This window comes from Staurois parvus, unplaced genomic scaffold (assembly GCF_062004578.1).
Source record: "Staurois parvus isolate SC_StPar_1 unplaced genomic scaffold, SC_StPar_1.0 ptg000634l, whole genome shotgun sequence".
In the NCBI taxonomy this organism is placed as follows: Eukaryota; Metazoa; Chordata; class Amphibia; order Anura; family Ranidae; genus Staurois; species Staurois parvus.
The window spans coordinates 13,219,975-13,242,823 of record NW_028318430.1 but is presented as its reverse complement, the minus strand read 5'-3'; the positions used below and the strand labels follow the sequence as shown (position 1 = coordinate 13,242,823).

The 22,849-nt window shown below is 41.0% G+C and overlaps 1 protein-coding gene across 1 annotated transcript in view; it reads left to right on the top strand.

Annotated features, from left to right (window-relative positions):
- The window catches only part of COL4A2 (collagen type IV alpha 2 chain), a 288,895-nt gene that overhangs the window by 237,676 nt on the left and 28,370 nt on the right, over nucleotides 1–22,849 (top strand). Inside the window, exons 38-47 of the mRNA XM_089693591.1 lie at nucleotides 1,305–1,412; nucleotides 1,612–1,719; nucleotides 5,293–5,364; nucleotides 5,452–5,577; nucleotides 12,208–12,324; nucleotides 14,554–14,715; nucleotides 14,804–14,902; nucleotides 17,841–17,987; nucleotides 20,367–20,483; nucleotides 21,160–21,351. Of these exons, the coding sequence (XP_089549717.1) occupies nucleotides 1,305–1,412; nucleotides 1,612–1,719; nucleotides 5,293–5,364; nucleotides 5,452–5,577; nucleotides 12,208–12,324; nucleotides 14,554–14,715; nucleotides 14,804–14,902; nucleotides 17,841–17,987; nucleotides 20,367–20,483; nucleotides 21,160–21,351 (1,248 nt within the window). The remainder of the gene's footprint in view (nucleotides 1–1,304; nucleotides 1,413–1,611; nucleotides 1,720–5,292; nucleotides 5,365–5,451; nucleotides 5,578–12,207; nucleotides 12,325–14,553; nucleotides 14,716–14,803; nucleotides 14,903–17,840; nucleotides 17,988–20,366; nucleotides 20,484–21,159; nucleotides 21,352–22,849) is intronic.

Sequence of the window (22,849 nt, the reverse complement as noted above, 5' to 3'; positions counted from 1 at the left end):
TGCCCCTGTGTTTCTTTCTCTCTGAATGGAGAGAGAGATACAGTATATTGTGTCTCTCTCCTTGCAGAGAAAAAGATGTAAATAAACAAATGTGTGTACAACATTTTTTTTTGTATGAAATAAGAACAAATAGCTAGATCAAGGCTTGATATAAGTAAGTGCCAGTGTTAGTGTTTGGGTCAAATGTATGGGTCAAAGGTCAAGGTCAGAGTGAAAACCATGGTCAGTATATTTTGGGCAGGATTTTTTTTAAAAAGCATTTTTTTAAAAGTAGTATCAGTGGCAGTTAGTGTTAGTATATTTTAGATAAAAAAAGCAAAATGCACACTATTGTTTCTGGGCTGTACTATGGGTACAAGCAACATAACACATGTGTAGTATTGCTGCAATCATCAGGAGCAAGAGAATTTATTTTTGGTTGTTCTTTGGTGGTAGTTTATGATAATAGCAAGAAATATACAGCTAAATTAAAAATTATTTTTTTATTATTTTTTGTCAGTTTTCCTTTGATAATAATAAAAAGTCAAGAGATATCCATTACCATTTTACCACCAAAAGAAAGTCCAATTTGTCCTGAAAAACAAGGTATAATCCACCTGAATTCACGAAGTAGTTGCAAAGATATGTACCGTTTCACTAACACATGTCAAAGTTGCAAAATTGTGTTTAGGCATTAAGATTTGTTTTACCTTCAGTCACTAAGGGGTTAAAAAAAACAAATAAAATTAATTCAACATAATTCATGATATGAATGAATTATGACAATTAACACTTTTCTGTGTGGTATAACTTAGTTATCATTGGCAGGTGGCAACTTTTAATTACTAAAATCTAGAAGGTTTGGTTATTTTTCAGCTCTTCACTTTTTGAGGGAATGAGCTTTATATTGATGAGGGTGACATAAAACTCATTCTGGCTTTTATAATTTTGGAGGGCATTGCAAACTTTGAATATCAGGGCAACCAAGATTGTAAGTGAATTAACCACTGTTATCACTGATTACTTTTACAAGCAATACAGGTTATACAGACCTCAGCAATGAAAAAGGGACAAGCATCATAGTGTTTTCGACTTATTGAAGTGAGTCACATTGGAGGGTATGCTTTCTTGGCTTCATAGAAGTCATCCAGAAATAATCCATTCTGACTGGTTGCTAGGGTATGCAAACAGTGTTCATAGACAAGCAAGGCCTGATGAATCAGTGTAAATAAAATATACATTTGTGGAATAAAAATCAATTTGAAAAGCATGCTATACATATGCTGTACTGCTTTTATAATCTGGGCATTTTGTTGGCATTGCAGGACAAAGAGGAATATATGGAGAAAAGGGACTGACAGGAGATTCAGGCGTTCCTGGCATTTCAGGAATGAGTGGAGATCCCGGACAACCAGGACAAAGGGGCCAAACAGGTATCTTTTGAATACATGATAAAAAATATTGCTGTCTTTGTTAATGTAATTGGTCTTAAGCAATATTTGTCAGAATGCAATCTATTACCTATTTATCATTTGGCAAAACCTGACAATATTTTAGACAATATTTAATACAATTTGACTATTTTATTCCCTTATTTAGATGATGCCTATATGGTCATTTCTTTTTCTTCAGGTTTACCTGGCTTGTTGGGCTTAACTGGATCTCAGGGGGATCCTGGATTTCCAGGAGTCCATGGTGAACAAGGAACTTCTGGTATTCTTGGGGTACCAGGTCAACAAGGTAATGGAATAAAAGATTGTAAATGCATAACTCCCAACTGTCCCTCATTTGGAGGGAACATCCCTCTTTTGGAACTAAATCCATTTGTTCTGCTTTCCTTCTCAGTTGCTCCTTGTTTTTGTTCAATGTAATAACTTTGTAAAAAAAAAAGTGTTATACTGCACTAAACCTTTAATCCAACCATAACAATTATTGCAAATTGTTATTTGTGATGATGGAAAAAAAGCCCCTGTGGATTAAGCCAATCATTTTTGCATATTAATTCTTTGGGGGCTACAGTATGTACGTTTAGGCATGGGAGCTTTGTGTTCTTTGCCTACATACTTTGTGCTACAAACTGTCCCTCTTTGTCATCTCAGAATGTTGGGAGGTATGTAAATGTATACAATATTAATTTTAGTTATCACTCAATTTATATTTTACTTTATTCCACCTTGTTTTAGAAAGAAATATTCTCAGTAGAAATGAATACAATCTATAATCAAGTACAAAATTCCTATCATGGTCTCTAGAACAAATGCACAAACGCTCTGTGGACAATTTATGTCATTGATACAACAGTGTAAAATATTCATATCTACCTTAATTAAAGTGGTATTAAAGGTTCAGCATTTTTTTTAAATAACAAACGTGTCATACTTACCTTGTCTGTGCAGTGGTTTTTACAGAGCAGCCCTAATCCTCTTCTTCTCAGGTCCCCCGCTTGCACTCATGGCTCCTATCCCTAGACCAGTGCCCCCAAGAGCAAGCTGCTTGGGGGCACTGGTGCATGCTTGCTCTTGAGCCCGGCTCTAAGACACATAGAGCTCCCGCTCTTTCTTCATTGACTCACTGGCTGTGATTGACAACAGCCAATGAGGGGAGGTAGTCCTGGGACAACCAAGGCCCTCATGCACATTGCTGGATTGAAAGGGGGCTCAGGTGAGTATTGGGGGGCTGTATAGAATGCATGAAAGAAAAAACCTTCTGCCTTTACATACACTTTAAATTACTGTACCTCATCATAGAGATCCTAGCTGCTCCCCCATGGCCAAGGCACCTCACTTAGCTTCATGCTAAGCACTGGATGTAGTGATTTATGTTTTCTCCATATATTCTGCAATGGTGGTCTTACCCATTACAGTCTATGATTGGACTGTGGGAAAACCAGAGCATCTGGAAGATACAAACAGAGAAACATATCAATAGGTTTACCCTTTGGTGAGCTGGTAATGTTCTCCTTGGATTGGAACATTTAATGTCAGACTTTTAATTCTTAGGCCTAATTCACCTAGGCAATCTTAAGAGTGTGAAAGGCCAATTTTGCCTGCATGGACTGCACAGGTTTTCCATGCATCTGCATGCAGGCAGTCCCATTCATGTCTGTCAGGATGCGATGTGTGGGTGCATGGGGACACTCACTGCACAGCTGTCAAATTGGAACAAGCAGTTATGTCAGTACAGCCATTGTGCCCCAGTAGATAGGAATGGGACTGTGCATATGAATACATGGTACACCTGTGCACCCCATGCAGGCAAACATGGCCCTTTACATGGATGTACGGTTAAGTACACCCGTGTGAATGAGGCCTTAATAACTGCATAGTGTAAAGAACAATATGAGCAGCACAGGTCAGCATTAGGCTGAAATGTCTTATAATATTCTGTATTTTTATAGCTAGTAGAATTTAGTCACATTCAACTGGACATATTCTGTAATGCTGAATACATTTTGGCACTTTTAGTTTCAAGTGGCTTCCTCAATTCAAACTTACATGTCAATTCAAAACAATATCATATACATATAACACAAGATATAAGGAGAGCGCAGAAAATAAGGTAGATGCTAGCACAAAGGCAAGGTAACAATCCCACAGTAGTCAATTTCAATGTAAGTGCAGCGCTAAAGCAAAAGTGACAAATGGAATCATAAAGTGCTTGTGTGAATAAGAGTGTATCATACAATATTCAAGTGACATATATCTAATGTCTTAGATCACATAAAATCATAGGATCATAAAAGTTCTAAAAATCTGAACTTAAAGTGGAGTCCCACCCAAAAGGGGAAGTTCCGCTTTAAAGATTGGTCCCCCACTCCCCATTAAGGATTGGGCTTGGCACCTTTGGGGAGCGGGAACGGGTACCCGAATTTGACAGGTACCCGCTCTCACTTCCGCTGCGATCGCCTTGGCGATCGGAAACGGGAGTTGTCCTCCTACCTTACGATGGGGCCATTCACAGCCAGTTGCCCACTGAAGATGCCGGCCTCCTGGAATACAGGACAGCCGGTGAAACGGGCTGCGGAGGGTGCAACATGGGATCGTGGGACAGGTGAGTGGCTGTTTTTTAAAAGTCAGCAGCTACAGTTTTTTACAGAGTGAGTAGAACTCCGCTTTAAATAGTGAACATAAATAGTCCGTGGCACTACAGGTCACAGAAGTGTGCTTATCAACAATAATAGTGATAATAAATAGTCTGTGGCGTTACTGGTCACAGCAAAGCCCAGTGATTGTGGAACTACAAGGTGCAGCAATACCAGCTGGGATGCTCAAGAGTGTTCATGATCCAACATAGGAATCCACCACCTTATATGGATGTGCACTCACCAGAACTCTACTTGTATAATAGCATTAATGCTGATCCTTATGGGGGGTCTCAGGAAGCCATAAATAGGAACCGGACTTCTCCAGCATCAGGGCTATGCAAAACCACCAAAGGATCCTCCTACAGGGAAAAGCCAATTGTCAAGTTCCAAGCAACTTCAAGAAGGAAATGTCATGATCACTGGGCTTTGCTGTGACCAGTAGTGCCATGAACTATTTATTATCACTATTATTGCTGATAAGCACACACGTATTATTCGGCACCTCTGTGACCTGTAGTGCCACGGACTATTTATATTCACTATTTAAGTTCAAATTTTTAGAACTTTTATGGTTCTATGATTTTATATGATCTGAGACGTTTATTAGATATATGTCACTTGAATATTGTATGATACACTCTTATTCACATAAACACTTTATGATTCCATTTGTCACTTATGCTTTAGTGCTGCACTTACATTGAAATATCATATACATATGTGTAGCACTACCCTCATGGGGGCCGCTTGCATGTTTGCCCCGGTTTCCTCTTACTTCGCCCCATAGCGCAGCCAGGCACAGTGTATTTCTTCAGCCAAATACACACATACACACTGACTAGGAGGGTGCTACATAGAGAATGTATAGGCAGACTGAAAACCTAAATATTCATTGACATGTTGAACGGAACACTTCCAGATACACTAGAATGGCTCCATAGAAGGTGAGCTGAATACCAATGCAGTCATACCACACATACTGATGCAGCCTTATTACAGTCTGTTGCACTTTAGCTCTTCAGTATTAAACTGGAAATTTGTCAGCTTCGGCTGACAGGACAGCCCATACATGCCCCAGTTATCTGTAGGGTAGGTCTAGAGCAGCATAATTTGATCAATATTTATTATATACAGTATATAGCTTCACTCCGAAAATCTAAGCTATTGTCTAAGCTTTGCGTGAATTGTTGTATAACATTCATAACACATACTATGTAATTCTTTTACAGGTTTCCCTGGATTTAGAGGACTTTCTGGACTTCATGGCTTGAAGGGTACAAAGGGGCTTCAGGGACCAGCAGGTACAGCTCGAATGAATTGGCTCTAGTAGAACAGCACATTTCAGCCTATGATATGTCTTGGTAATGTCTATGTATTCTTTTAAACAGGGGCGGATGACTATGGTGTAAGCGGTGTGAAAGGTACTCCTGGGCAAAAAGGTGATCAAGGAGAACAAAGCACTGCAGCTGGATTGGCTGGTAACTCAGGTGTAACAGGTACCAGGGGAGAACCAGGTTAGTGCAACTCTCTGTACTCAGCTCTTATGGGCCCATTAAAAAGGGTTTTGTAATATTTTGTTTCTGCCCATTTAGTATCTTTGTGTGTGCAGCGTGCCTATTTTCTGCAGATTCAAGGTCTCATGAACACTAGACGTTTTTGAAACTGCTCTTTTTTTTCTGCCTCTAAGTGCCCCTGCATGGTAGCCTATGTATCCATGCACACAAAGACGTTTAAAGGCAGAAAAAGATCCATTTCCAGTGTATCCAGGAGTAGCGGCATTTTGGCAGAAAAACGCAACGCATGTAAACGTGTGTTAACACTAGGTGCATTTGGCACCTGAGTATTAATTAATTTCAATGGCCGAAATAAAATATTATTCTGGCTAATGAAATGAATTAACGCCAATGCGCTTGACGCGACTAAATACGTCAACCATTTTTTCTGTCAAAACAATTCTGCCATGGGGAAAGGTGTCTAGAAAGAATATCAAAAACATCCTGTGTAGATGAAGCCTTACTGAAAAGCAGCATGTTGGTCAGGAAAATTTGTGTTATTGCATGCATGTCATTCCTATTAAAGGTATGGTTTTCTTGGGTTACTCACATTTCAGTTGTCACTTGCTGGCATACAGTATGTCACATTAAAAAGAAATGACAGCTATAATATCTGCTGCAATTTTTAACTCTATCCAATCAACATTTTGTTAAGTAGGAGTTTATTTATCATAACTGTCAACCATATCAGTCAGAGATTTGAAACGTAAACTGCTTTAGGGCTAGTTTACACCAGATGCAGTCCAGTGCTTTTTTTTCTGCATCAAAAATGCATGCACAGTGTTTTCCATGTATTCCAATACCCCTGGTTCACACTAGTTCAGTTAGTTTCAGACAGTTTCCGGTGCAGAAAAATAAGAACATAGCAAACTGCATCAAAACTGCACTGGAACTGCATGTGGTGTGACCTGTAAGCAAAAACGTATCCAGAATGTATCTGGAGTGCATTTTTGTGGTGTGAACTGGCCCTTATTCCACCCCATTTTTACCATCATACTTGTACTAGGTGAACAATATACAGGAGTATAGAGGGTAAAGTGCTCCTAGATTGTAAGCTCTAACGAGCTCTAACCGTTTCCTCTTGTACCAAATTGTATTGTAACTTTAATGTCTACCTTCATTTTGTAAAGCGCTGCGCAAACTGTTGGCGTGATATTAATCCTGTATAATAATAATATGGATTTCATTAGAAGCCAAGTGAAACTACTTAAAGCTGAATTCCACGTTTATTTTCCCACAATATGTATGGAATACGAAATACCAGCATAAATCATACCTTTGTGCCATGTTGCTCACTTGTGTGCAGATCCTCTGATATCCTGCGTTTAGTTCTGCTTTGTGTGGTTTTACACACTACAGCATATATCCAGCTGTACAACGCTACTCAGAGTCTGTAGACTCCCTTATGTAGTCCTTCCAACTCTCTTCCGACTCTCTAAATGAGGAAAGGACGTTCATGGCACGTACCCTGGGTGGAATTCAATGCATCCTGATTAGCATTCAACTACACCCGTCACACATACAGGAAAAATTCAAACCTCCCAAGTCCCACGAAATAGATTGCAACATTATTGTTATTTATTTATTTATTACAGGTACTTATATAGTGCCATCAATTTATGCAGCGCTTTACATATATATTGTAAATTCACATTAGTCCCTAACCCTCAAGGAGCGTACAATCTAAGGTTGTTGCTGGCTGGGTGGGGTTGATTGGATCACAATTAGCATTCGGTCCTGCTCAGCTAAATCTTTTGCCGCCTAGTGTAACGCAGGTCCTGCCCACTCAGATCCCGTCTTCTGAAGTCCCACCTCCTAGACCGCTGCTTTATTAATGAAGGAAAGAGCTTTATAACATACACAGCGGCTCTGTTGAAATGTAACTGCTGATGCTGGGCGGATTGAATGGATCACAATTAGTCCTCATGCACACTGAACGCTTTCATAATGCTGGTAATGTTAGCTGTGTAAAGTCACGTTAAAAAAGCGAGTTTTTCAGATTTTTATTTAGCATTTTTTCATTAGCGTTTAGCTGCGTTTTCCTGCGTTTAGCAGCTTTTTCCCGCGTTTTCCCATGTTTGCAGTTTTCAGCTTTTTTTAAAAAAAAAAAATGTTTTTGGTCAAAAAAAGTCTAATAACGCCAGTTTGCAGCGTTTTACCGTGTTTAACAGTGTTTTGCCGTGTTTTTCAGCGTTCGAGCATTTTTACAGCTAAAAAGCTTCTCTAGAAACCCACTAGTCCTGGATTTTTTTCCAGCCAACAAACGTTGATTACAGTCTATGTGTGCATGGACACATAGGATAACATGCTGGGGGGTTTACTAGCTGTCGAGAAAAACGTCAAAAGCCAACAACAGCCGCTGTAAAAACTTCCAGTGTGCATGAGGATCCAGCCCAATTAAATCCTATGTCAGCTATGTGTGAACAGAGATTCCCACCCCCACATGACCCACCCCCAGAATCCTGCTCTCTGTGCCCAGCTTTCTGTGCCCTGCTTTATTTGCAGTTGAAGGCAACACCTCCCAGATCCCTGCCTGTGTAGTCTTGTAGTGTGTCAATATCCTTCGGCATGCTGCAACACAGGTATGAAACTAGGAATGATTTCTTTTTTTTGGCTCATTTACACCTGCTTTGCTGTCTGAAGAGCTGTCTGTGTTCAGATCACTCTTCAGTGAGCATTTGACAGCAGGAGAGGAAGCGCTGTATCACCTCCTCACCACCTGTTTTAACCTCCCCGGAGGTATTCCCGAGTGTAGCTCGGGGTAAAGTTTCAGCACCACAAGCGGTAATCCCGAGCTACACTCGGGAATACCTTGCAGCGCTGCTCCGGGATCTCTTCTGCACTTACCTTGTCCTGCGCTCCCGCGATGTCCCCCCTGCAGTGTCCCCAGCAATGTCCTCCGGCTTATGCCGGCATCTGTCTTCTAGGTTCTGTTCCCTGCGACATCAGGGGGGACGGAACTGGTGGGAAATTTGAAAATTGTAGAAGTGACATTCACTAAAATCACATAGTAAAACATTCCTGTATCAAACCATTTCACATACATTTTGTCCCTAGTGCTTTGTCCTGTGCTCTGCCTGCATTTTTACTGTTCTTTCTGCCTGGAAACTGAGAAATGTCCATGGCGTCCAAAAAGCGTCCCTTTAGGTCAAAAGCGGTTTTAGACCAGCTAGAGAACAGCGATAGTAAATCAGAACCACTTGCAGAATTGAGTGATAATGATTCGTGGGGAAATTCGTCATCAGACACTGAAAACGATTTTGCGACTTTGCTCAGTGATGTGCAAACTTGGCGCTATATTTCAAATTTCAGTGTTTTTGGTTTGATTATATTATTGAATTAAATTTATTATTATTATATTATTATTATTCTTTATGATTATTTATTAAATTATAATTTATGATTTCGTGTTTCAAATTTTAACATACCCGGGATGTTTACTAGACTCTTGTTAGGACAGATTTCAGTGAGTTATTCCTAAAAATTACAGGCCTACAATAAAAAAAACTACATATTTCCATGCAAAAAAATGTACCGCTTTGAGCACAGAAATACTGACATAATCAGACCACTAGGGAGGCTACATGCTGGACTAATGCACTGCAAATGCACTCAGTTGTATTGCAGCCCAGCTCCTTTCACTAGAATGGGTCACACACAGTGAACGGTAGCGCAATGGTGGGGTATAATTTCTGCCACAGCCATGAGGCAGGGGGGAGCAATTAAGGGGCACTAAAAATGCAGCTTAACAGCAAGGTTTTATTAACCCCCAACCATAACTGTAAATGAGTTCTAAGATTGCAATAATTATAGCAAGGTAATGATCTCTACTGCAAAAATAAAGTGTGCTCTTCTCCCTTAATATCCACAACAGACACTCATCCAGGATTGGGCCCCATTCACACTCATGTTTCTGCTCACAACTTTTTATTGGGCAATTTACACACATTTCCACGTGCATAGGCAGCCCATTATCTTTAAGCTTCCGCACCTTTTTTGGCATTGAGCTTCACATTATTTTTTTTTACACGTATTGCCATGAGGCAATTGCAGCAAAATCACACCACATTTGGGGTGCCATTAAGAATGAATGGTAGCAAAATGCATGTTGTGTGTTTTGCCACGATTTTGGAAATGAAAACAGAATCATGCCAATTCTCACAAGTTGTCGGCCCCCAATCGGATTCCTAGGAAAGGTGAGAGCTCGGTGCACCGGCTGTGACTGTCTTCCATGCACCCAATGAAGACTTTTGTAAGACCGGATAGCTGGCAACTTGAAACATCCACATGTGAAGATCTTTATTAATATAGGTTGAGGCTCACAGCCTTAATCATAGCTATCATCAATCATGCCGATTCTGTCCGCAATTTCAAATCGCATTATGGGTTTGCTATGATTCGAAAAGGGATCTCTATGGCAAAAATTAAAAGCTACATGGGGTTCCCCTTTAATATCACAACAGACATACCAGATCCTCCTTCAGGATTAGGGTCTGCTATGATTACCTAGTTACATAGTTAGTCTGGCTGAAAAAAGACAAAAGTCCATGTAGTTAAACCATTTGAAAAAAAATATATGATTGTTAAAGGGAACTCTGTGGCAAAAATTAAAGCTGTGTAGATTTCCCCTTTAATATAATAACAGACCCTTACCCAGAATTAGGGTCTCATATGAATATAAAGGGTAACTCCACTGCAAAACTCATTCAGGATTAAAGTAACATTCCAGTCAAATCCTAACTATATCTAAACATTCCCCTATCCCTCTTCTAACAACTATACTAACAACCCTATAAAGGAAAAATGTGCATACTAACCTATTCTGAGGGCGCTCTTTTCTGGTCACATGATCTTTCCAGCGCCTTCTTCAGTGTAGAGGAGAGAACAGCGACAATGACTGCAGAGCCTGGAAGATGACATCACTCATAGGCCTACTATGGATCATTTGCTGTTGACTGTCACTCCTCTACCATGAAGCCGGCGCTGTGAGCTGATCATGTGACAGGACCGGAGCACCTTTACAATAGGTAAGTATACAGATCCTTCCTTTCATATGGTAGTTAGATAAGGCTTCTAATAGGGGTAAGAGTAGTTTTTGGTATAGTTTGGATTTGACTGGAGTGCTACTTTAATGTCTACTATGATCGTAAAAGTAAAAGTAAAGTGGGGCGTTCCCCTTTACTAAACATACCAGCCACACATCCAGTATTAGTGCCTGCTTTGATTATAAAAGTAAACTCCATGGCAAAAATAAAAGCTGAGTGGGGGTTCCCCTTTAATATATCAACCCTCATCCAGGATTAAGGTCTGCTATGATCCTAACTGCTGCACAACTGAAGTGGGGTGTTCCCCTGTAATATCCATACTCATCGAGCATTAGCCCCGTTTCACTTGTATGTGGCTCTGCGTGCTGTGAGTGAACTGCAGCCTGTTCATTTGAATGGGCTGTTGTGCCTGTGTTTTCTGCAGGGAAAGGGTCCCTGCACCTTTTTTAAAACTCAGTTACATGGAAATTGCCAGTGGAACTGACGACTTTGGTTAGTTTTTCCCACAGTAGTCTATTGTTGATTTGATTAGGCCTGCAGTGTCTGCTCATGTGGGTTATACATTGTTCTAGTTAAAAACCAGGCCTTTTTTTCTCAGAGAATAGGTGAAGGAAAAGAATGATTAAGCGCTGAGGTTGGTGTGAAACGCGTGAACCTTTTATTCCCCCTCCAGCACACAGTATGGTGTTTTAAAGCTGCTTTTACATACAAAAAATTGGATATGTGCTTTAGTGCAGCCTCCTGGACTTTCTTTTGATTGATAGGTGCAGGAACTCCCCTTATACGTCACCTCTTGTCTCTGCCCCCTACTCACCTCTGAGCATCGTTACTTGGTTCCTCCCACTACCCAACTCCTAATACTGCCCCTTTTAAAGAATACAGAACCACGTATCATTTTGTGGTGCTAAGTAATTCATATGGAATTTGGTAACGATAACGAGAAAATAAGTAAAATAGGTTTACTACAGCCATCAACAATAGATCCCCCAGCAAAAGCGGACCCTCCCAGAAACAAAATACCCCTCCACCAACAATAGATCCACCCCAGCAACAATAGACCCCCAGGAGCAACAAAAGATATCCCAGCAGCCAGCAACAAAAGATCCTTCCTAGCAACAAATGACCACCCAGCAACATAAGACCCACCCCAGAAAAAATAGATCCCCCACCAGAAACAATAGACCTCCCCAGCAAAAAGACACCCCCTTCCCCCGCAAAAATAGATCTCCTCCACCGTCAATATATCCCCCAGCAGTTTTCATCGGTAGACCCTCCAGCACCCCTTGCCATTACATATATTCAGTGCTGGAGGTGCCGGAAATGCATTCCTCCACATTCCTGCTGAAAAAAAAAAACCTGTTAAAAACTGTTTAGTAATCAGATTGTGTATGAGTTAATCTCTATGAAGATTTGTAGTCTAGTGCACACATTCAGCATTGCATTAAGCACAGTGAAGAAAATGTATTATGGTATTAATTATGCTACGTAACTGATTGCTTTATTATGAGTTACATGCATTTATAATAAATGTTTCTATTGGTTTTAGGTGTACCAGGCATAACTGGTTTGCCTGGATTAAATGGAGTTCGTGGACTTCCAGGTGCATCAAATGTGTCCGGGATCCTGGGAGATATTGGGCTTCCAGGGCCTACTGGACAGACAGGTAGTTTTCTTTCTTTGGAACAGGTTTTTTCTTTCTTTTTACCACAGAACTCTTTAAATATTTTCAGGTCTTAAAATACGCAGAAAATAAATGCAGGCAATTGTAAAAAAGAAGTTTGAAAATTGTAGCTCCTTACATTAGTGGTCAGTGTAGAAGTGTAGAAGTGTGTCTTTGAAAGTGAAAGTGAAAGTAAAAGAAAATCTCACATTTTGGGTTGTCCCTAGAAAAGTAATAGAAGAGAAATCTTCCAATGGGGACACTAGTTCTGGTGACCCAAGGAATTCAATTATTTTTCAAGGATTTCCTCTCACTTCTTGTTTAGTTATGGGACAGGAAGTGAAGAGAAATCTCCGCAATGGGACACAGATGGCAAAAATTATGACCCTTGTTTACCCCATCCATAAAGAAAAAAAATGCCTATAGTTCTACTTTAAACCTTTTGACATGCTTCTAGTGATTACACACCTGTTCACCAGTTTGCACCAGAGACACCTGCGAACATGCTCCACTGGGACCCTCCTAGTACACAGGGCTCACTCGGGCCCACTCACTGGCCACGAGTACAGTCCAGAGCACTGGCAGAATTCCGTGTCTGCTATCTGCACGCATGTTGTGTCTCAGACAAGGAGCTCTCCTATAGTGCTTACTCACTACACCCCTGGTCACTCCTGATAACAATATGTTCTTTGGGGTCACCACTTACTTCAGGCCTGAAGATTTTCCATGGTTCCAGGATAACACTTCTCCCTGTGTATGTATCATCACCATAGCTAGACCAGGTTTGCGATTAGTTGGGATCACCGGGATTCTTCTTCAAATGTGTGATACAAAAGTTGCACTGTCTAGCCTGTACTTAGGGGTGTGATATCTCAGGTTACTGAGTATCCACTTCAGACACCTGAAACAGCCAGAAGCTCAGTCCAACGCAATTTTATTGTAGCAGTAATAATTCCAGTAAATCAGCATTTCTCCCATCATCCATCAACTACGTCTTCAATTTTAAGGATAAGTTCACCTTTTGTAACACGTTACATGTTACACCCATGTTCAGGGTGTAATACGTAACATGTTACTGTTGCAGCAGCACCCGCACCTCCCGATCCCCAATGAGTCAGTGACAATGACAGTGAGCCCTGTACCGCAGAGTTCTGTGAATAGAGAACTACATTTGCTGCCGTCGGCTTGTAGTTCTCAATGAACTACCAGGGAGATCATGAGCACTCTAAGTAGTTCATTGAGGCTTCCTGTCATTCAGTAACTGCCTGCTGGTATGAAGTATGGGTAGACAGCTACACTGACAGTCTTCAGGAGCCTGAGATTGCACCCGTTATTTACTGATCTGCTGATTGTGTGTGCAATGCTTTGCAGGCTCCTAGCTAAAAAAAAATAATAATAAATGCACATTTTTTACCTGTAAAAAGATGTGCATTTATTTATTTATTTATTTATTTTATAAAGGTGAACTTATCCTTTAAGCAATCAATAGTTCCAAATAGTGTGACAGTGTACCTTCATGTGCCCAGCTTCAGGGATGTCCTTCCAGGGGGTGAGAAAGAATAAAGTTTTAGTCCTCTATGTCATGCTCTCTCCCATGGCTTCTCTCTTCCCATCAGCCAACTACTTCCCTGTGCTAAGCTCTACCCAAGCTTCCTGGAAGGATGTTAAAAGAGAAAAACACTCAAGGGGCAACAAAGTGGCCCCTGCCTACAACTGGATACAAAAGTAATTCAGCATCAGTTTAGTCCAGTCAGAGAGCCCAATATCCACAGGCATGTCACATGCTGCAGAACCCTGAATCAGTGGTCAGATGGTCCACCAGTAAGGCTAACTTGCAAAATAGTAGTGACTTTTTGATAGAATGTAACCATGAATCTGACAATATTGGGCTATATAATTATCTAAAACAGTAGTAATTACAGTAGGTGATCTAGATTATAATACGATTTAAAACACGCATACCAAATGTGGAAACATTGCAGAAGCTAGACACCACACTTTAGCTGAAAAAAAATGGAAATCTGTATATACTGTAGTTCACATATAGAAGAAAATGAAAGTCATGGTGACATCACACATTATAACTTCTCTATAAGAATAGGAAAATCTTTGTCATGACAGATATCTGTCTACATATGACCAACTATACTATTCGAAGGCTTTCTGTGAGAACCTGAAAAGCATAGTCAGAGCAATCAGTATTTAATACATGTTTCTTGGGTTTGTTTTCAGGGTATCCAGGACCACAAGGAAGACCAGGTGTGTCCTCTCGACCAGGTGTGAAAGGAGAGTCAGGACCTTTTGGAATACTAGGAATTGTTGGAGAGAGAGGAGTTCCTGGTGACAGAGGGGCCCAAGGCTCTATTGGTATTTCTGGTTATTTTGGACTAAAAGGTAATGTGTACTATCAATATCCTGCTTTAATTAATCTTTTTTTGTAATGCTGCCCTGCATAACACTGTTTTTTTTTTCATATTGAAAGGTGAGAAAGGTCAACAGGGCTTTGATGGAGGCTTTGGATTACCTGGATTTCCAGGAGACAAAGGGCCTAAAGGACCAAAAGGTGACAGAGGGGCTGCAGGTCAGTACCAAAACACTTTTACCCAATCTGTGCTGGGAATGTATTTGTAGTCATACTTTCTATGACAACAAGAGGATGTTTTTGTACCAGGTATTAGAAACTTACCACAACAAATGCACCACTGTATGAACCTACATCCCCAAACATTGTTTCTCGAATTCTATGGCAACCTTAAAAAAATGAATATTATACTTTAGTTTCACATCCAATCACTGGCTAAGTCCTGCCGCCTCAACTTCCACAACATTTCCAAAATCCTCCCCTTTCTGACCAATTACCCCACAAAACAATTTATCCACACTTTGGTTATATCCTGCCTTGATTACTGCAACTCCCTCCTCACTGGTCTACCGTTACACAGGCTATCCCCCCTTCAGTCTATTATGAATGCTGCTGCTAGACTCATACACCTTACCAACTGATCAGCAACTGCTGCCCCTCTCTGCCAATCCCTTAATTGGCTTCCATTAACCCAACATATAAAATTCAAAATACTAACCACAGCTTACAAAGCCATCCGTAACACTGCTAATCACCAACCTCATTCGCAGATATCGTCCAAATCTCCCGCTCCACTCCTCCCAAGACATCTTACTCACTAGCTCCCACGTCACCTCCTCCAACGCTTGCTTCCAGGACTTTTCTAGAGCCTCTCCCATTCTATGGAACTCCCTACCGCAGTATGTCCGGTCAGACCCCACCCTGTCTGCCTTTAGGCGATCTTTGAAAACTCACTTATTCAGGGAAGCCTACCCCACCTCCACCTAAGAACTGTACTTGAGCCACCTCCATCAGATCATCCACTGCAGCTATCACCTTTTGTACCACCTCCTCCTTCCTTTAGATTGTAAGCTCCACGAGCAGGGCCCTCCTATTCCTTCTGTACTGAAATGTATTGTAATTGTACTGTCTCCCTTTATATTGTAAAGCGCTGCGCAAACTGTTGGCCCTATATAAATCCTGTATTATAATAATAATAATAATTATAATCGTTTCAGCTTATTTTCCTTTCTCCAGGTTTAATGACCAGCCCTTAAATGTTTAAAGGTATACAGCTAAAGTGGTTGTACACCCTTACATATATGCAGTGAAGAACTAGCCTCAAATGATACACAGGGAAGAAGCTTCTCTTCTCTTCATCTTTTCAAGTCCAGAATTTATACAGCTTGTCTGAACTTCCAGAAAGCATGGGGCGGAGTGCTCAAGTTACACTCCGCAGATCTTAGTGAGGAGAGCTCTGAGAGCTGATTGGATGGAAGGAACCCCCCCCCCTCTTCCTCCTCCTCCACCCAGCTCACAGGAGCAGAGCTGAGGCTCTCAATCACAGGGTGTGTGCTGGTGGTCCCTCCCCTGTCACCTTGTATTCTCTTGATATCAGGAAAACTTGTCAGAAGTGATTCATGCTGATAGCAGAGGAACAAAGCAGTAGACAGAAATGACACTTAATGCTCTTAATTGAGACACACACACTATAGAGGAATACACTTTGTTCATATTTAATTTCTGAGGTTTACAACCACTTTAAATAGAAAAACATAGCATTAAAGTAAATAATGGCGAGGGAGGAAGCCTAGGGTTTATTTTTTTTTTTCAGCCTTCTGGAGAACTCCTCGTTTTGTACTTCCATTTACTTTTTGGAAAACTGCAGTTCTGGAACCATCCAGCCCCAAGCCTGTGATGCAGACATCCATTTTCAACTCTTTTCAATGCTTGCGCAGTCTCCTTATGTGCAGCACTGATGCAAATACAAAAAAAGCTCTGCGCTATCTAAAATAATATTTCAGTGTATTTATAGACTATAAGCACAGAAATTCTGTCAATATAATTCTTACACCAAAACATCCTTTTTGTATACAAAAACTCAAATAAATCCAAAAATCAAATTATACAATCATATACTGTGCATTGTGTCCAAACGAGTTACATGCTATTTAAAAAGGAATGTGGTGTGATTCCTGTCTGAATCGCATGCAGTTTCCCTTACTGCTCCTGTGTGAACCCAGGCTGAAGTCACTATGACAAGCTTGGGTTCACACAGGAGTGGTGCTGGAAACTGTATGTGATTCAGACAGGAATCGCACCACATTCCTGTTCAAACCTCATGTGATTCTTTGCACTGCAATTTGAGCCCATTCATTTTGAATGAGCTCAAATTGCACTGCAAGGGTATCGGTCTTAGGTATTGGAGCATTTGCACGGGTACAAGTACTCATGTAAATGCTTAGTACTGGCACCAATTCCGGTATCAGTATCGGTGCAACCCCAGTTGGAGGTATTGATGTGACCTCCAAATTCTCCAGATCTCAATCCAATCGAGCATCCGTGGTATGTGCTGAAAAAACAAGTCCAATTTATGGAGGCCCTCCTTGCAAGTTCAAGAACTTAAAGTATCTGCTACTTATTGGCTTTGTGCCAGATACCACAGAGGTCTAGTGGCATCAATGCTTGACTGGTCAGGGCTGCTTTGGTGGCAAATGGGGGACCTACTCAATATTAGGTGGGTGACCATGAAGTTATGGCTGACCCATGAATATTTATACAGTCTTTGTTTTACAAATAAACATTGGCATACATGGAAAAGGATTCCCAGAGCACTGTGGATTTTCTAAAGAGAGAACCCAGCAGCAATTGTCTCCTTTCCTTTCTCTCATTGAAATGTTGGACAGAGTCCTTTAGTGGGAGTATGGATTACTGCTCTGACCGTTTTACTTGTTTGTAAATACCAGTTACTAATAAGTTACTGAGCTGTTTAATCGGGAGGTAAGGAGAAAAATGTGATCCCCAGAGGTTAAACTACAGATTATAAAAGAGAGTGCAAAATATTATTATTCAATATTTCATATTTACTTACTAGTTCACTAAATAGAACATTTTTTTTAACAACTGTATTTTTTGTTCTAACCATAATAGAAAAATATTTTTTTTTTCCTTTTAAAAGGTCTACAGGGTGCCCCTGGATCCCCAGGATTATCACCTGAACCCTTGAACTTGAAAGTGGACCAAGGGCCTCTTGGTGTGTTGGGAATTGTTGGTCCACAAGGCATCCAAGGTGACATGGGACCTCTTGGTCTTGTAGGCGATAAAGGTATGGCTGTTTCAAGAGCATTAGATGTCATGCATGTGCAAAAATGTGTGAGGCAATGTCAGTAGTATGTTTCAACAGTTGGCATCTTTTACATGTATAATACCCTTGCTGTAGTGTCAGCTGCAGGATGTTAAAACCAACACAAGATGGCAGTGTCCTGCAAATTCAGTGGCACTCACATTGTGCAGAGCAGCCCCATGGACCTTGTATGCTGAATCGCAGGATTTAGCAGGGGAGCCATGTATTAGAGGATTACTTTTCCCAGAAGTGCTGGCGCGTGGGCCGAGGCAGATATATACAGAAGCCCAGGAGACTGGACAGTAATTGAGAGGGGAGTGAGCTGGAGAGAGGAAGTAGAGAGAGTTGTAACGACCGCCGGAGAACCAGACCAGGTCACAGAGTCGGAGAGAAGGGAAGCAAGGAGGAGACGCTGACTGCTGACCTTTCCACCTTGTTCAGAGAGACAGTCTGCCAACAGATGACCCAGAGCACAGTGACCGGACGGAATGCTGCACATGAGGCCGGAGAACCTGTGGGGCCCCCATCCGCTGACAGAGACCTCCAGGACCTGCTGGAAGCCAGCCTGAACCATTGGCCTATCCTTCTAAAGGAACTTCTGCTGCCATTACCATAGGTCACTGCATCCCAGAGTGGAGTTTCCCTTGCCAACAAGCCCATTTGCCAGTTTTACATTTTATTTGCTTAAAAGCTGCTCTTTTCCCAACACATTAAAGGAGACATCACGCAAGTCAAGTGTCAGGGCCGGAGCGGGGGAATGAACAGGCAGGCCTTATGGTAAGTCACGCACCGACTGACGACAGCCACCACCCACAGACCGGAGTCCCTCAGGGCGCAGAGTCTAAGCCCCAAGCTGCCTTTCACCAGGGCCCTTGATGGTGTGGATGGACTTGACGCAGCCTGAGACCAGGTTGCGACCCCCGAGTAACCCCAGCTGTGGTAACGGCTGCCGCCAATGGCGTATAGCTAGTGGGAGTCAGATGGGAAGACGTATAGCGTAGTCGGACAGGCCGGGTCGATAACAGCAGAACAGACAGTACAAGACGGTAGGCAAGAATACTCAGGTCACGGGCCGGGTTCAGCAACGGGAGGTCAGGTAATGGGATAAGGTAGAGAAATGTCTTGTCAAAGCCGGGTCGGTTACCAGGAGAGCAACGAGAGCTGAACGAGAGCTTGCTGCAATGTAACATACAGGACACGAATGCAAAGAGCAGCTGCAGACAGCAGGCTTAAATGTGATCAGCCACACCCTCCTGGAGGAGGAGCCGCAGAGGCCTGAAAGCATAAAGGCTCCCACCTTGCTTTGCAGAAATCTAAGATGGATGCCAGCACATGGAGCAGCAAGCTCTGAGGAAAGGTAGGACCTTGACATCAAGTGCCATTTAAAGAGAAAGTCTTTGGCCTTTCTTCTACTTCCCCTTTGTATCAATCCTGTCAGGAACTATCACCTACATCACCGACAGTCTCGTCTATCTGCGTACCAACTGGGCCTCAGTGAGCGCGCAAAAGTGTCCTCACTGCACTTAAAGGACATTGACTACCCTGGTCTTCTACCTCAGATTTAAACCTTGCTGTCAGACTCTGAGGACCCAAAGTGAGCTAGTCTCCTTGTTGTTAGTTCTTATTGCTCACTGGGGTTGCTACCACCTCAGATCGGAGGCATTGGGTTCATTTCTAAAAGCAAGCCTGTTAATATTGATAGAACTTCTGCTAAATGTGTTACTTATTTGCTTAGAGTTGCTAAGAGTAATTGTTGCTACTCTAAGTATCAATACCAGTTTGCATTGTTCAACAAAGTTTTCATTGAAGTTTAATATAAACCTCATATCAGTTTATTCTAATCTGTGTTTGAGTTTACTTTCTGGTGTTAATTTACTCAAAGTCAAAGGAATCTTGTGGTGTCAGCAGGGGCTGAGCTGTTAGAGACAGGATCCAGAACATCAGGAAGCCCGAAAATAACAAAGCAACTCCTAAGGGGGTATTGCTATACATGTGTATGACAAAACTATCTGTGCTGCATTTACCAACTAGTAATATTCTGCTCCTGTAGACATAAAAGCGAGAATCTGATTTTGATTAACAAAATATTCCTCAAAATGCAGTGTAGAATGAAATGTTAAAATATGTAAGCTTCAATAAATGTAATACCTATGAAAAAATCTGATAATATCTATACCAGGTAGGACTTGGAGCTATAGAAATATATTGAACTTGGAGGAAAATCTTTTTTGAGCTGCAGTTCATACATGCTTTGTTAAGGTTTCATGTTCAAGATAGAGTATTTTTAAATATGTATAATTCTAGGAGCAGGCAATAAAGTATAGAGTGCTGAAATCTTTAAAAAGTATATTTATTTTACAGGTGCTGTGGGTCCTCAGGGTAAGCAAGGAGTACCTGGAATACCTGGAAGGTTTGCTGCCCCTGGTGTGAGAGGAGACCAAGGATCAATGGGACAAAGAGGACCTGATGGAGCTAGAGGTATGTACACCATCTTTGACTGATATCCAATAACTTGCTGGACTGAGTGCCAATAAAGAAAAAAATGTATAATTTATATAAATTTGTCATTAGGTTGCATCACAAAAGGGAACCTCTGTGCCCAAACTTATATTAAATATATATCATATATAAAAGTAGCTTTGTACTTTGCACTAGATCACTTGATTGGAAGGTAAATACAATGATGCTGATCAGTATTCAGGTCAGTTTAAAACTATATCTACAATCCTTTTTATAAAATAATGAATACATAGAACAAAATAGAGAACCCACTCAATTTCATTGAACTTTAAAGGGTTACCTCTTTGTACATACCCCATGCAAAGACTGTAAGAGAAAGACAATGGCAGACTAATGCTGATTGACTGTCAGTTAGATGATCAGTGGATAAGAAGTCATGTTTGCCTGCCAGCAAATTGTCTTTGTGGTTTCATCTATGACTGAGATTAGCATATGACTGTTTAGCACTGGAGCAAAGTGGGGCCATGGCAGTTGTGAAATCATGAAATTGTCGTTTTTGTTTTTTTTTTGCTTTAGCACAGATATAGTTGCGATGGTGCCTATGTACAAGTCTGATCCCTATGCACACTTTATACTGACATACATCTGTGTACACACTGAAAAACAAGTTGTCATTTTCTCTTGTGTTTTGTAGGAACTTCTGGAGTACCTGGTAGTGCTGGTCTGCCAGGGATGCCAGGAAGAAATGTGAACATTGGCTATCTTTTAGTGAAACACAGCCAGACTGATCAAGAGCCAATGTGTCCTACTGGCATGGCCAAATTATGGAGTGGATACAGTCTATTGTATCTTGAAGGACAGGAAAAAGCGCACAATCAAGACCTGGGTAAACTATTTATTTTGTAATATTTTCTATAACTGGGATGTGAAGTCAGGTCTTTGAGATTTTCATAAAGCTGACTAAAAATGGTACTAAAATATAAAATCAAAATTGACATATAAGATGCAGTCCATCACTAATCAATAATAATGAAGCAGTCTGTTTTACTGTTTCCCTCCATAATTTAGTTTCTTTACCTGTTAATCCTTCTGTTATTTTTCTTTTCAATAAATTTTTATAGTTTTTTTTAGTATTTCAAGTACAGAATACAAACTTGACCGCTATCAAAGACAAAAACAGAATTTCAACTAGAACATTAGTCAACAGCGGTTTAAAATGTATGAAATATAGTTAAAGCAGGTAATGGTTTGAGTAACATATGCAAATACAGAGATAGGACACATATTTCATGTCGGATAGTTAATCAATGCATAGACAAGTTGTTCAATGATAGTCCCGCAGCTGACACCAGGCCCGGACTGGCCACAGGGCATACCGGGCACTTTCCCGGTGGGCCAGGGCCACCGGGCTTAAGGATAGTGGTCTGTTAATGACCGGGCCGCAAAACAGGAGGTAAGCAGTGACCGCAGTCTGGTGAGAGCGAACTCAGACCACGGTCGCCACTCTCCTCCAGCTATGCGGCTATGCCCAAAGCAGGGCTGACAGGAGGAGCAGCAGTCACAGCTCCAGGCAGCGACAGGCAGGATCTCTAGGGACACTGTAATGTAAAGGGGCACTATGATATAAAGGGGACTGTGCTGTAAAGGGGCACTGTAATCAATACAGTATGCTCAGAATTAAAGAAAAATCTTTCTGCGCTTAATGGACGTAAAACCTTATTATTTTAGCTGCTGTCACTCAACTCTTTAACCACCGAGTGTAATCACAATTAAAATTAAATAGTGAAGCGCTTAAATCCTATGCAAAATTATACTAAAAATGTATTATAAGTGCGACAAAAAACTCTAAATCATATCAGCATCATGTGCAATAACATTTCCTCCCAGCAGGGGGAGTAAAAATCAAGTTTTTGAAATTAACACAAACCTCTATTGTGAAAAAACATACACAGTGATATTCTTATAAAATATATATGTTCAACAAGAACTAAAAGTGCATATATTACAAACACAAAATGATAAACAAACCACAAATAAGTGATTATCACACTCAATATAATAATTAATCTTCTTATATATCCATGTGAAAAAATACTAAAAGCAAGTGAACACCATAATAAAAGATATAAGTATAAATGCTTTTCTTCAAAGTACAATAAAATAATCCTAAGTGCAAAACCAATCCGTGCATCACACTTAAAAAAGATTGCTCTATTTATTAATAAAACAGACAATCACTAGTGCAAAACAGTCCATGCAAGTGCAACTATATGTGCTGCTGATAAACGTGATCCACTTCTAGTGTATACGGTATCCTCCAAATGGCAGCAATGCCTGCTCACCTCCCCTCCTAGACCCACACAGGGCCAAACAGCAATTTCCAC